This window comes from Camelus ferus, chromosome 33 (genome assembly GCF_009834535.1).
Source record: "Camelus ferus isolate YT-003-E chromosome 33, BCGSAC_Cfer_1.0, whole genome shotgun sequence".
NCBI classification, from domain to species: Eukaryota; Metazoa; Chordata; class Mammalia; order Artiodactyla; family Camelidae; genus Camelus; species Camelus ferus.
This window is the reverse complement of record NC_045728.1, coordinates 15,194,536-15,208,397: the sequence shown is the minus strand read 5'-3', so window position 1 is coordinate 15,208,397 and position 13,862 is coordinate 15,194,536. Positions and strand designations below refer to the sequence as shown.

Genomic DNA, 13,862 nt, shown 5'->3' with positions numbered 1-13,862 from the left:
TATATTGAGCTATATATTGAAAATCAAGAGTTTCACATCAGTACTTCTAAAACCAACTCAACATCACAGGATTTCTTCTAGTCTCCTTTTCCATATGTGTAACTCCCTTCACCCACAGTGGGAAACCAGTCAGGCTACGTTTCATTGGTGGATGAAAATTAAAAAAAGAGCTTCATGGATTCCAAACAAAGGGACCAAATAATTAGAACAGAGATCAGGTATATACTTTCCCCCTCAATTTGTCCTATGAAAACTTATCTCAAACCTGTGCCTCTACATTCAATTCATACGATAAAGCAGGCAGATGTTGGAAACGGTATGAAATTTAGTTTTTGTTTCTAGAGCATCTACTAGTCTACCAATGGCAGATAGAGTTATGGAGAATGAGGCATTTTTCCCTTAATAATGAAGAGTGAATGTGTGCCCAGTGAAAAAGTGAAAAAAAAATTTTTATTGAATGATGTTAAACTTTAGTAGTTCTCATCCTCAATAAGCCTAGGCACATACTCTCTTATGTGGTTACTTTCTGAATAGTGGGCAGTGGAAATTTACGGAGCACTCCTGTTTATCAAAAATCAATGTTTCTTTTAATGAAAGGGACTTAGGAATAAACAAAAAGCACTCCTCCCACTGCACTGTTAACAGTTGCTCTTCATTTGATAATACCAGGTTTCCATTAGCTTTGTGTAATTCGAGTCTAATAACCATTGTCAAATGCCAAAGATGTTACCGCATAAGTCTGATTTAGAACAGCTATTTGAATCTCAATTATTAATGAAATTAGTGTCCTGAATGTCAGCTACAGCATTGCCTTAGGTAAAGTCTGTAAAGGAAATCATATTAGTGTGGAATTTCCCCTCCTTAGGGGCTCCTCTAAGATTACATTATTCACTTAGCTATCTCCTGTCGGGGAAATTGAAATGCTGGCCAGGATCTGATCCAGGGGGCAGGACCAAATGGAGAAGTTAAGGGGCATCACAGTGACATCGATCCCAAAACATTTGTGCGGTGCTGGTGTTGCCTTTGGTCCCATTTAGTGTTTACAAACTAGCACCAGCAAGGGCAGCATAAACTGGCAAAAAGAGAAGAACGGAGTGCAAAGACGCCCTTTCAGGAAAAATTGAGTGGCATTCCATCCAACAGGCAAGTTTGTGTTTCTCATCTTCAGGACGGGCCCCGGGGAACACTGGCAAGTAGGATGGCTCCTCTGTGGCCCTTCGTCCTGGCTGCTGCCTCAGGTGAGTCCTTTATTGATTCTGCCAAGCGTTGACTGTTGACTCCTGGAAGCTGGAGGCACGGGTCTTCTGCGTTGTGCCTTATAACCGCTCATGAGAGTTCATTTCTATTCACCGTCTGTAAATCGCCAGTCCTGTGAAGCTGCATGGAGACTAGCAGTGTGATGACTTTGCTCTTACAATTACGAACGCATCTACATACAGGGTCACACAGTGGGGCTTTACACGTAGCTGAAGATCTGCTCCAGAATGATACAGTTGTTTGGTAAATCGCTGCTTCCCTGGAAATCAAGCTCTCTTTGCAACAATTGACATTGAGAGTTTGGGGCATTCTTTTTCAGATTTACTTTTACATCTGAATAATACATTTTTATTATCCAGAATAGTCTTGGGTTTTAGTAGCCCAGAGGGAGAGTTCCTTGGATCCGTCATGGCTACAGACACCTGGATGTCATTTTGGTATTAGGGGCTTTACCTTCAGCTGCACAAAGTCTGTATAAATGAAGAGTTTATCTCTAAAGACAAGCTCCATAAACTTGCAAGTTGAGTGTACAATTCCCTTTAAAAATACTTTAGAAACTAACATATATATATTTTTTTTCTAAATTTCTGGAACTAAACTTCCGTGTTGCCAGTATTAATTCTACTGAATTGAACCATTTGAGTTAAGATACTAACTAATTCTTAGAAAACATACATAAATCAAAAATTTATGTTTATGCTGGTGTTTCCCAGCACCCCATTTTCTTGAGGGTTCTCCTAGAGCTCGTATCTGAATTTCTATGTTTTAAAATATAACTAGAAGTGGAATGAGTCAATTATGGAGATGAGGAAGGAATTTGGTAGCCAAGCAGCTGGAAACGATTTTTTCATTGGGTAGAGAAGAAAAATAGCCACTTATCATTAAAGCATAAAAATCCTGGATGTTGAACTTAAAGGATAAAAGCATATCTTAATTATAAAAATGCAAACAGAGGAAATTTCATTAAATGCCAAATGGGTTTCTTAGCAGAAAATAATTGTGAACATTAAACTAAGTAAGATAAAATAGAAAAATGAAGGTTAGAAAACAGAAGAAATCCTTAATGATTTCTCTTTCTAATGTTTTGTATGATGCTTGATTTTTGTTCTGAATGTGGCAGAAAAAGTATTTTAATAGTGTCTCATAATCACTGCTTGACCGAGAACATTTGTTGCAGAAAAATTCACCCTTTGGGATTTTTACTGGGTTGACATCAAGATGGTTTGTACATATAAGAGCATTGAACCAACTCCCAGTTCACAGGTGCACCCTGGAGGCAGTGTGCAGGGGTGGGAGGCCTGGACTAGGACCATTTAGTTCCAGTGGCACTACTTACCAGCCATGTGACCCTGGGCAAGGCAATTTACCTTAGAGATCCTGGTTCTCTGTAAGTTAACTGTTTATTTTGTATGTTCATGAAGACCAAATAAGGTAGCATTATGAAATTGTAAGGGGCAACGCAAATGTTAAGATATTGTTGACCTGAAATCATACATACACGGAAATTCACAATGGGCTGTTTCTGCCCAGTAATGTATACCATGCAACAATTCCTTTTGAAGGGTTGCTCACTGCTGTTCCTAATATTCTCAGGGAGCCAGGTCAGTGTAGTGTCAGAGTGAGAGCTTGGCCTTTGGCTCCAGATCAGTCTTGTTTAGATTCTGGCCTCTTCACCTTACAAGCTGTATGACCTTGGGCAGTACCAAGCTCGCCAAGCCTACAGTCGTCACCTGTAAGTGGCTCCTCACAGAGCAGCGGAGTACCTATATCGTAACGCTCTTGTAGAAGTTAGATGAGATAATTCACGTAAAGGGATTTTAGCCCCGTACTGGGCATACATGCAAGTTGTTTAATCAGTGTTAGATATTCATTAGTACCACACACCTGACTTCTCTTTCCTTGTAACCTCTCAGATGGGTGTACGACTCTCTTATTTTTATTGATTTATTTTTATTGAAGTCTAATTGATTTACAATGTTGTGTCAGTTTCTCATGTATAGCAAAGTGATACAATTGTTTGTGTATATATATTCTTTTTCATGTTCGTTTCCAGTATGATTTATTACATGATAATGAATATAGTTCCCTGTGCTATACAGTAGGACCTTGTTGTTTATCCATTTTACATATAATAGTTTGTATCTGCTAATCCCAAGCTCCTAATTCATCCCTCCCCCAGCCCCTTTCCCCATTTGGTAACCGTAAGTTTGTTTTCTATGTGTGTGGCTCTCTCATAATCCTAAGGATGGTATACTCAGCAAAGCAAGAAGAGCTCTTTTCATCAAAGCACCCAGAACACTGTAAGACAGTGTATGTGAGTAACTCATTCAAACAAAGAAAGCAAAGGAATAATTCTATTGTGTTCTTATCTTTTTAAAATCTCTCCTCACCTGAAAGTGTTTCACAGTTCAGTTCCTAACGTAGTCTGCTTTCCAGAAATCTTACAAGTGAATTATTTGAAGCTGATGATTAGCATTCAAGGGGGCCGGCTAGTGAGGAATCTTTCCTGGGTCTGTTGATGGCTTCCATCAGTGTCTGTTGAAACATTGCTGAACTGTGAGTCGTTTAGTGCTTGTGTGAATGTCACATTAGCTTTCAAGGGGCATAATTTACTGTTAATTAATGGTCACTTAAATCCTTAATCTCACTCCTGTAATTGATCTTTCTCCTCAGGCAAATTTGCATTCATAGCAGAAATGTAATTTATTATTTCTTCCCATTTTAAACAAAGAACTCTTTCCCCCTGTAGTTTATTTAAGCACATTTTTTTTGCTTCTTATTTTTCTCCTATCACTGCCTGTTTCTCTTTTATTTCTGTTTCTAGCTTTCAGAACATTCTCTTTTTACCCAAAGACTTTGACACGTTCCAGAAAATGTGTTTATCTGTGGGGGAGCCTAAGGAGGGGGCTTTGAGTCTCTATGAGCCGAGGGTGTAGGCAACACACATTCATTTCTCAGAATTATGTCTTAGCTCTGTCTTGGGTAGTTTCCTGTATTGAAACATACACATTTCAGAGTTTCCCCAACTGGGACTTGAATTGGAGGCTTCCAAGCGAGTAAAAGTGAAGTTGCCCAAAGCGAAGTTCGCAGGAAAAGCACCAGACTGGCTTTGCTCTGGGCTTCTGACTTCTCTCCCCTGGGGTCCCTCAGCAAGAAATGGTCTCAGGTAGAGAGATTCATAGCACATTTTTTTGGACGATCACAGTTCACAAAAACTAAAGATGATGCCTGATGCGAACCACCCGCCTTGGTCTTACACACCTGAATAGCTGCTGTCACTTCCAGCATCTCGTTGGGTGAATAGTTAGGGAGTTAAAATGCTCATTAGATTCCTGGTTCTGATGGTAATAAATGTGAATATTCCACTGCCCACAATGAGCCTGCAATTGCACCTCCAGCGCCATTGTGAGCATGTTGGTCGCAGTGATATTGATAAATCATAGAAATTGCTGCCTGTGGTGGCAAGTGACATGGCATCGTTCATAAAGAAATGGGTATAAACAGGATTGTCGCATGGGGAGAAGATATCTCATTTACAGTTTCCTGCTGGTTCCCACGCACCGTCAGCAGCTCATCAAAATAACCATCAAAACCACTGAGAACTGAGGTGAATTCATGCACAGGACACTACAGATAGATTTCACCCTTGCGCTGTGGCAGGAGGGGTGCAATTTGATTCAGCCCAATGACTTTGCGAAGCTTTGAATCCCCCAGGGGCTGGCAGAGCTTGTGAACAAAATATCTTTCTGCAATTCCGAGAAAGCCCTCACAGATTTGTCACTTCCAATTGCTGGTGCTCACTTCTCTTGCGTCTTTCCCCCTGGCCTCCCCGGCCTCAACACCAATCACTGCTCCTCTACAAATCAGGATTCCTAGGTCATATAGGAAATGGTTGTTCCCTGGAACCACAGAGAATTTTCCCAAAATGAAGATCTCATTTTCTGACAAGTGCCTTTTATCTAAAGACAGACCAAGTGAGAGAACAGATGTATTTTTTGCTGAGAAAAGGATGAATTGGAATCTCATTAATCCTATAACTTAGAAATCCACACAGATCTTTGGGTTCAGAGGTTTGTCCATGTTTCTGCCTGGGTTTTCCATGTAATTTTGAATTACAAATGATTACAAATGGAAAATCAAAAGAAAAATCCAAGGCGGGTGTGACATTTTGGTTAAGTGCATAGGAAGATTTCTCCTAGGTACCAGGAAGGGGTGATACAGGAATACAGAAAGGATGCTGTCTCCAACATGCACAATTGCTGTGAAAATGGAATTGTAGGTGCAGCTTGCATCTTTGAAGATGGGTCTGATTTATTTATGTTTACAATGAGATTTCTCCATTGGGCACTAAGGCCATCAGCTTCCATTTAAATAAGTGTCTGCCAAGAAGCCCCCCAGCTTGCTGTGAACTTAAGCAGATTAAGAGGAGCTGAAAACTGCATGCTGCTAGGAGCCACCAAGCCTTGAGCAGTCCGGTGTCTCCTTAAGATGCTAAGTTCCTCTTATTTTCATCCTCACGATGACAGTTCTCTCTTCCAGGAATCCTGGCCATTGATGCGCCTCATCCCAGGAGCTCTGCTCTGCGTCATCTCACCAAGCAACTATTGCAGAAATACCGCAAGGAGGTGAGGCCGGTTCACAAGCTGGACCCAGGCCACCACTGTCTACCTGGATGTGCTTGTCTATGCAGTGCTGGATGTGGTAAGGACCACCTCACTGTCTCCTATTCCTACCATTCTTTTGAGAGACTACCTGCTATTTACACAGGGGCCAAGGGGTTTCATTCTTGAGACTCTCATTGAGTTGACTGAGACACTGTGCTAGGCTCATCTGAGCAGTGAGCTGGCGGGGGGGGGGGGTGGATATTTATTAGACAAGTCATGCTGTCTAGCTTCCAGCTTACATCGTGAGGGGCAGGTAGTCTAGAAATACGAATTTCATGGAAGAAATTTTAAGAATCTGGTCATAGATCACAGTATGTATTTTATGAGCACTGTTGAAACCAACAACTGTAATAGGTGTTGTTTTCTGTGGTTCACATTTCTTTGTGATAATAGTAGGTTTGCGAAACATCTACCAGGTACTGCCTGAAATTTTAAAAAGAGGAAAAAAGTGTCTTGGTATCCTGAGTCTACAAGGGACTTTATACCTAAGGCATATGCTAAGAATGTTGGGAAGTATTGGTTATTGAAGCACGTCTTTCCTACCATGAAAAATGGGTTGTTGTGGGAATTAAGGAGAAAAATGAATGTAAAGCAGGTAGCAGAGGTCTTAGTAAGCCCTCAGTAGATGATGGCTCATCAAATTATCTCTGCTTCTTCTTTCTCCTTTTTCTTGATTGCAAAGTCTTCAATATAAATAGATCCCAAATTTAACTTGATTTTTTTTTTTAAAAAGCAGACTTTACTGAGCTTTTTTGTTGTTGTTAAAGTAGTTCAATAATCATTTTTCAGTCTACTTCTAAAAACTTTTTTTCTAATTGTGGTACAATATACAGATACCGAAATGCACAGATCTTCAGAACAGCTCAACAAGTGCTGGTAATTGCGTGTACCCACATAATCCACATCCCTATCAATACGTCAAACATTTCCACCACCCCGGAGAGATCCCTCATTTCCTTCCCAGTCAGTCCTCATCCCCTCCATCCACAGGGACAAACCACTGTCCTGATCTCTTTTATCAGAGATTATTTTTGCCAGTTCTAGAACTTCATACTTTTATGGTTGCTGTTGTGTCTGGAGTTTTCACTCAGCATAATGTTTTTGAGGTTCATTCATGTTACTGTGCATATCAGTAGGTTTTTTTCAATTGATAAGTAGTACTTCATTATGGCTATATCGTGATTTGTTTATCCATTCTCCTATTGATAAGCATTTGGGGTTTTTTTTTTTTCCCAGTTTTAGGATCTTATGAATAAGGCTGCTATTTCTGTGCAATTCCTTTGGTGCACATATATTTTTATTTCTCTTAGGTAAAACCTAGAAGTGGAATAATGGCCACTTCTCATAGGATAGTTGTACATTTAATGGGAAACTGCCAGACTGATTTACAAATTGGTTGTACATGGTATATACCCTCCCACCCAGCAGCCATGAGAGTTCCCATCTCCCCACATCTTCACCAACGTTAGGTGTTATCAGTCTTTTTAATTTTAGACATTCTGGAAAGGGTGTAATGATATTTCATTGTGGTTTTTCTTTGTACTTCCCAATGCTAATAATTAGGGGCTCATTTTTGTGTGATTATTGGCTTACATATCTTTCTTTGTGAAGGACCTGTTTAAGTCTTTTCCTCTTTTTTATTGTGTGGGTTGTCCTTTTATTACAGATATATAGGAGTTGCTTATATATTCTGGACACAAGTTCTCTGTCATCTATATACTGTGAACTCTCAGTCTGTGGCTTTCCTACTCATATTCCTAATGTGTCTTATGATGAACAGACATTTTAAAATTTAATGAAGTCCATTTTTTATCAATTCTTTATTTATCATTTGTGCTTTCTGCGTGCTGTCTGAGAAATCTTTGCTACTTCAAGTTCACGAAAATATTTGCCTGTATTTTTCTTCAGAAGATTTATAGTTTTTAGCTCCTCAGATTTAATTCTACAATCTATTGAGAATTAATTGTTGTGATGGTGTGAGGCATAGGTCATTTTGTTGTTGTTGTTGTGTTTTGTTTTGGTTGGTTTTTTGCATTTAGAAAAGATTTGTTCCAGCACCATTTTTTGGAGAGGATTTTCTTTCCCTATTAAATTGCTTTGATGTCTTGGCTGAAAACTCAGTTAATTGATAAATGGGACTATTTCTCTTGAAATCAGATAGTGTAAGTCCTTGAACTTTGTTCTTCATTTTTAAGATGCTTTGGCTTTTAAGACCTTTTACTTCTACATAAATTTTATAATCAGCTGGTCAATTTTCTTTAAAAAAAAAAAAAACCCTCCTGGGAGTTTGTTTAGAATGTATGGAATCCACAGAGAAATTTAGGGGAGAATTGACATTTTAAAAATATTGAGTTTTCCAGCCTTTAAGTATGGTTTGTCTCTCCATTTATTTGGGTCTTCTGCAGATCAATCATTTTATTTTTTATAATTTTCAATATGGAAGTTTTACACATATTTCTATTAAGTTTATCTGAAAGTATTTTTGTTGCTGCTATAAATACTACTTAAATTTTAAAATGTTGTAGTTTTTTGTTGTCATTATAAAGAAATAGGACCATTTTGTACATTGATTTTATTGCATTAAATTTTTTTTACATTTTTTATTGATTTATAATCGTTTTACAATGTTGTGTCAAATTCCAGTGTAGAGCACAATTTTTCAGTTATACATGAACATACATATATTCATTGTCACATTTTTTTCTCTGTGAGCTACTGTACATTGATTTTGTGTCCCGTGACCTTGCAAAATGTACTTAACTAATGCCAGTAGTTTTTTGTAGATTAATATTTTCTATATATACAATCATGTCCTCTGCAAATAGTTTTACTTCTTCCTTGCTGATCAGTGTGCTCTTCATGCTTCTTATCTTGTCCTATAGCTTTGCTTAAGACCTCCACCACAATGTTAATGGAAGTGGTGAGAGCAGACATCCTTGTTCCCATTCTTAGGGAAGAGATCTTTCACCATTAACTCTGATGTTAGCTATGGATTTTTCACAGATGTTCTTTATCAGGTTGAAAAGTTCCCTCATTTCTTGTGTGCTGAGAGATTTTTTTGTTAAATCATGAATGATATTGAATTACATCAAATTTTTTTCTCCATCAATTTGAACGATCATATGCTTTTCCTGTTTTATGCAGTTATTATGGTAAATTATTTTTGATTGATTTTCAAATATTAAACCACCCTGCCTTCTTAGAAAAAACCCACTTGATCTTGATGTATAATCCTCTTTATTCATTTCTGGAGGTGAATTTCTACTTATTATAGATTGCAGCTGTGATAATGAGGTGCATTGGGCTGTAGCTTCATTTCTTGTAACGTATTTGTTTGGTTTTGGTATCAGGATTATGTTGGTATGAGGGCTATGTTGGTGTCAGGAAAATGTTCCCTTCTCAATTTTCTGAAGGAGTTGGGTAATATGGGGATTTTCTTTTCCTAATGTTTGATAGGATTCACCAGTATACTATCTGGGATTGGCGTTTTCTTTGTGGGAGGGCATTTAAATAGGAACACAATTTCACTAGCATGTATAGGAATGTTCAAATTTTCTATTTCTTCTTGTGTTAGGTTTGGTAATTTGTATTTTTCAAGGAATTTGTCTGTTTCATCCAAGTTGAAAGTTAATTTGCTCACAATATTCCTTTTTAATTCTCTTAATGTTCAAAGGCTGGCCAGCGTTACTGCCTCTTTCATTCCTCATATTGGTAGTTTGGGTTTTCTCTTATTTTCCCCCAGCCAATATTGCCAAATGTTTATCAATTTCATTCATTTCTTTAAAGAACCAAATATTGGTTTTGAATTTTCCTTATTGTTTTCTGTTTTACTGAGATCTGCTCTCATCCTTATTTCCTTTCTTCTACTTACTGTGAATTTAATTTTTCTTCTTTATCTAGTTTCTTAAAGTGAATAGTTACATCATTGATTTTAAACCCTTTTTCTTTTCTAATTTTAACATTTAAAGTTATAATTTTCCTCTAAGCACTAATTGAACTGCATTCTATGGACTTTTGATGCATTTTAAAATTTGAGGTATAAATTGTATAGAATGAAATTCATCTTTTTTAAGTTAGTCCCTTCCTCCAGCTCCAGTCCCTGGCAACCACAGATTTTATTTTTCTCCCTATAGTTTTGCCTTTCCAGAATGTCATATGAATGGAATCATATTGTATTTTACCCTTTGTTTTTGACTTCTGCCTTTGAGATCCATCCGTGTTGTGCTGTTGCATGTATCAGGAGCAGTATTCCATTGTACACATTGCTGCAGTTTGTTTATCAATTTGCCATGTGATGTCAGTTCTTTCCAGATTGGGGCAATTATGAATAAAACCACTATAAGCTTTTGCATATGTTTTCACTTCTGTTGGGTAAATACTTAGGTGTGGGATTGCTGAGTTGTTTAAGTCTATGTATAAGTCTATATAACTTTATATATGAAACTGCCAAACTGTTTGCCAAAGTGGCTGTGTCATTGTGCATTCCACCTGCAACGTATGAGAGTTTCAGTTCCTCCACATGATTGCCAGCACTTGATGCTGTCAATCTCTTTAAATTTTAATCATTCTAATCGATTTGTGGGGGTATCTCAATGTGGTTTTAAACTTTCATTTCTCTAAAGACTAATGATGATGAATATCTTTTCATGTGTTTATTTGACAACTGTATATCTTTTTAAGTAAAATATTTGCTCAAATCTTTTATTTATTAAAAAATAGAGTTGTTTATTATCTTATTACTGAGTTCCAAGAGTTCTTTATATAGTTTTGGTCTGTTTCTGGATTCTGTTCTGTGTCGACATATTTCTCCTTATGCCAATACACTATGTCGATTTCTGTACATTGTAGAAGTCTTAAAATCAGATAGTGTTAGTCTTCCAACCTTATTCTTCTGTTTAAATGGTTTTTGATGCTTCTAGGTACTTTCCATTTTCATATATACTTTAGAATCAGTTCATCAATTTCTATTTTAAAAACTGCCAGAATTTTTGAGTTTGCATTAAATCTGTAGATCAATTTGAGGAGACTCAACATCTTAACAACAGGCTTGCAATCCACGACTACAGTGTACATCTCCATTTGTTTAGTTCTTTACTTTCTTCCCAGAATGTTCAGTATTTTTCAGTGTTTGGCACATATCTGGTTAAATTTATCCCTAAGTATGTCACATTTTTGATGCTATTAAAATTGTATTTTAATTTTGGGTCTCTGTTGCTCGCATACAAAATATATATAGCATATATGTACTGGCCTTGGATCCTGTGATTCTGCCATGCCATTAATTTTTGAGTCTTTTTTTTGTAGATTCTTTCAGATTTTCTATGTAGAAGATCTTGTCTGTGAATAATGAAGATTTTACTTCTTTTTTTTCCCAATCTTTATACATTTTCTTTCCTTTTATTGCCTATTGCATTGGCTCGAACTTCTAGTACAATGTTGAATAGAAAGATGCTCTGTTCCTTAAGTGTAAACGCAATAAATGTGTTTACAGTATTGTTAAAATCTTCTATAACTTAAACATTTTTGTCTAGTTGTTCTATTAATTTCATAAAGAGATACATTAAAATTCTCAATTATAATTTTGGTTTGTGTATTTCTCTGCTCTGCTATTAGACGCATACACTTTTAAGATTGTAAGTCTCTTGACAAACAGAACCCTTTACCACTACGAAATACCCTTTTTTAATCTCTGATAATATTCTTTTCCTTGAAGTTTTTTTATGATAACTTTTTGCATAGTATATGTTTGTCCATTCTTTTATTTTTCAACTTCTGTGACATTGTATGCAAAGTTATTTCTTAGAGAGTGCATATAGTTTGATCTTGCTTTTTTCCCCCCCAACTTTTTGTTTTGAAATAATTGTAAATTTACAGGAAGTTGCAAACAAACTTATAGGGAGGTTTTGTGCACCCTTCACCCAAATGCCCCCCCTAATGTTAACATCTTCCAAAAATATAGTACAGTATCGATACTAGGAAAATGATGTTATATTTTGTTAACAACCTTTAATGCAAAAAATATGAAAACGAATACATGTATGTATATGAATGACTAGGACACCAGAGATTGACAGATTGTAATTGACTGTACTTTAATAAAAAAAATAGTTTAAACCTTCAGAGACTCCATGGGGCTCATGGGTGAAAGAAACACATGAATAACATTTTAAAGATCAAAAAAAAAAAGAAAATTGTTGTTGATACAATACAGTGGGTATTCAGATTTCTCCAGTTTTACATGTGATCTTTTGTGTATATGTATGTGTGTGTGTGTGTGTGTGTGTGTGTGTGTGGAGAGGGGTGCTTCTGTGTAATTTTATCATATGGGTAGCTTTGCATAACCAATATTACCACCACATCAAGCTACACAATCATCACCACAGGGCTCCCTAAGACATCTAAGTTGTTGTGTGTATCAATAATTCACTCCTCTTTGCTGCTGAGTAGTATTCCAGAGTATTGCTTTTTTTAATCTGTCAATCTATGCATTTTAATTAAATTTTTTGTCCATTTACCAATACCATTTGCTGTTTTTTTATTGATTTATAATCATTTTACAATGTTGTGTCAAATTCCAGTGTAGAGCACAATTTTTCTTATACATGAACATATATATATTCATTGTCATATTTTGCTGTTTGTTTTTAGTTGTCTCATCTGTTTTCTGCTCCTCTTAGTTCCTCTAAAATCAAATTGGCTTGTTAGCAATCCCTCTGTGTTTCATTTTTAGATGTTACTTTGGGGATCTCCACACCCTAGTACAATGTATTAATTTAATACAATGTAGTTAGGATTAATGTTATTACCCTTCATATAAAATGTACAAATCTTACAACGGTAAAATTCCATTTACCTGTTCCCCTTAAATTAACATACATAATGTACCCTACAATACAATTTTATTATCTTAATGTACTTTGTTAAAATAATTTAATAATTTCTCTTCATTTCAATGGAGGTGGTTTTTCTATACTAATATCTTAGTGCTATCCTATGAATCATAAACTGATTTTTTTTTTTGACAGAGAATCAGGCATTGAAATTGATGAAAAAAATAGTTTGAAACTAGCAGTATAGTTGATCTGTTCTAATAGTGTTTAAATTGTTATTTTTTATCTGATGCAAGTAATTTTAGCATAATTTTCCTTTAGATAAACCCCTTCTCATTGTTTCTTCATAAGCAGGTACATTTGAATGGTACACAAAAATCCCTCTTTTAGCAAACAATTTCACTTTTCCCAGCTTTATTTTTCCACTCACACTAGTAGAAGTACCATGTCTAAGATCCTAGAAATGTTGTTTAATTAAATGCCAGAAAATACCCACTCTTAACTTCAAAAGACCTAGTCTTACACAGAACTCCAAGAGAAAACTCCTTTGAATCTCTTTTCTAACTGGATGTTGAACTCGGATTTTGGAGACAATTTTCCGGGGCTGTATCTTCACCTACTTAAAAGATATTAGTTCTTGCTATGTACTTGTCAGTGGGTTACCATGCCTACATTGTTTATTGGACGTTATCCAATAGGAAAAGCATGATTTGAATAAAGACATGATACGAGCTGTGTCATATGAAACTCCAGGGCAGAGGTATAATCAGCCTTGAGTAATTCTAGGTCTCTCCTCATCCTTCCACTTTCTGACTTCATATTGATTAAGGTAAAGTGGAATTGCTCAGACTTTCCTTTAGAGGCTTATTTGGAGATAAAAAAAGAAAAGGAGAGGTACTTAGGTTTATTTATTTATTTAATGGAGGTACTGGGGATTGAACTCAGGACCTTGTGCACGCTAAGCATGCACTCTACCACTAAACTATGCCCTCCCCCCAGGAGTAAACTCTTTATATTAATATTTTCCCTTGGAACAACAGTATCAAGTTGAAATTTTTAATGTAACTCTTTCTTCCTACCCCAATAAAAGAAAATAAAGCCGTATCCATTA

General features: G+C 36.4%; 1 protein-coding gene across 1 annotated transcript in view; it reads left to right on the top strand.

Annotated features, from left to right (window-relative positions):
- Window positions 1–304: 304 nt before the first annotated feature.
- Window positions 305–13,862, top strand: part of HTR3B (5-hydroxytryptamine receptor 3B) — a 32,108-nt gene continuing 18,550 nt past the window's right edge. Inside the window, 4 exon segments of the mRNA XM_014556793.2 lie at window positions 305–316; window positions 1,169–1,238; window positions 5,797–5,897; window positions 5,899–5,958. Coding sequence (XP_014412279.2) covers window positions 305–316; window positions 1,169–1,238; window positions 5,797–5,897; window positions 5,899–5,958 — 243 coding nt within the window.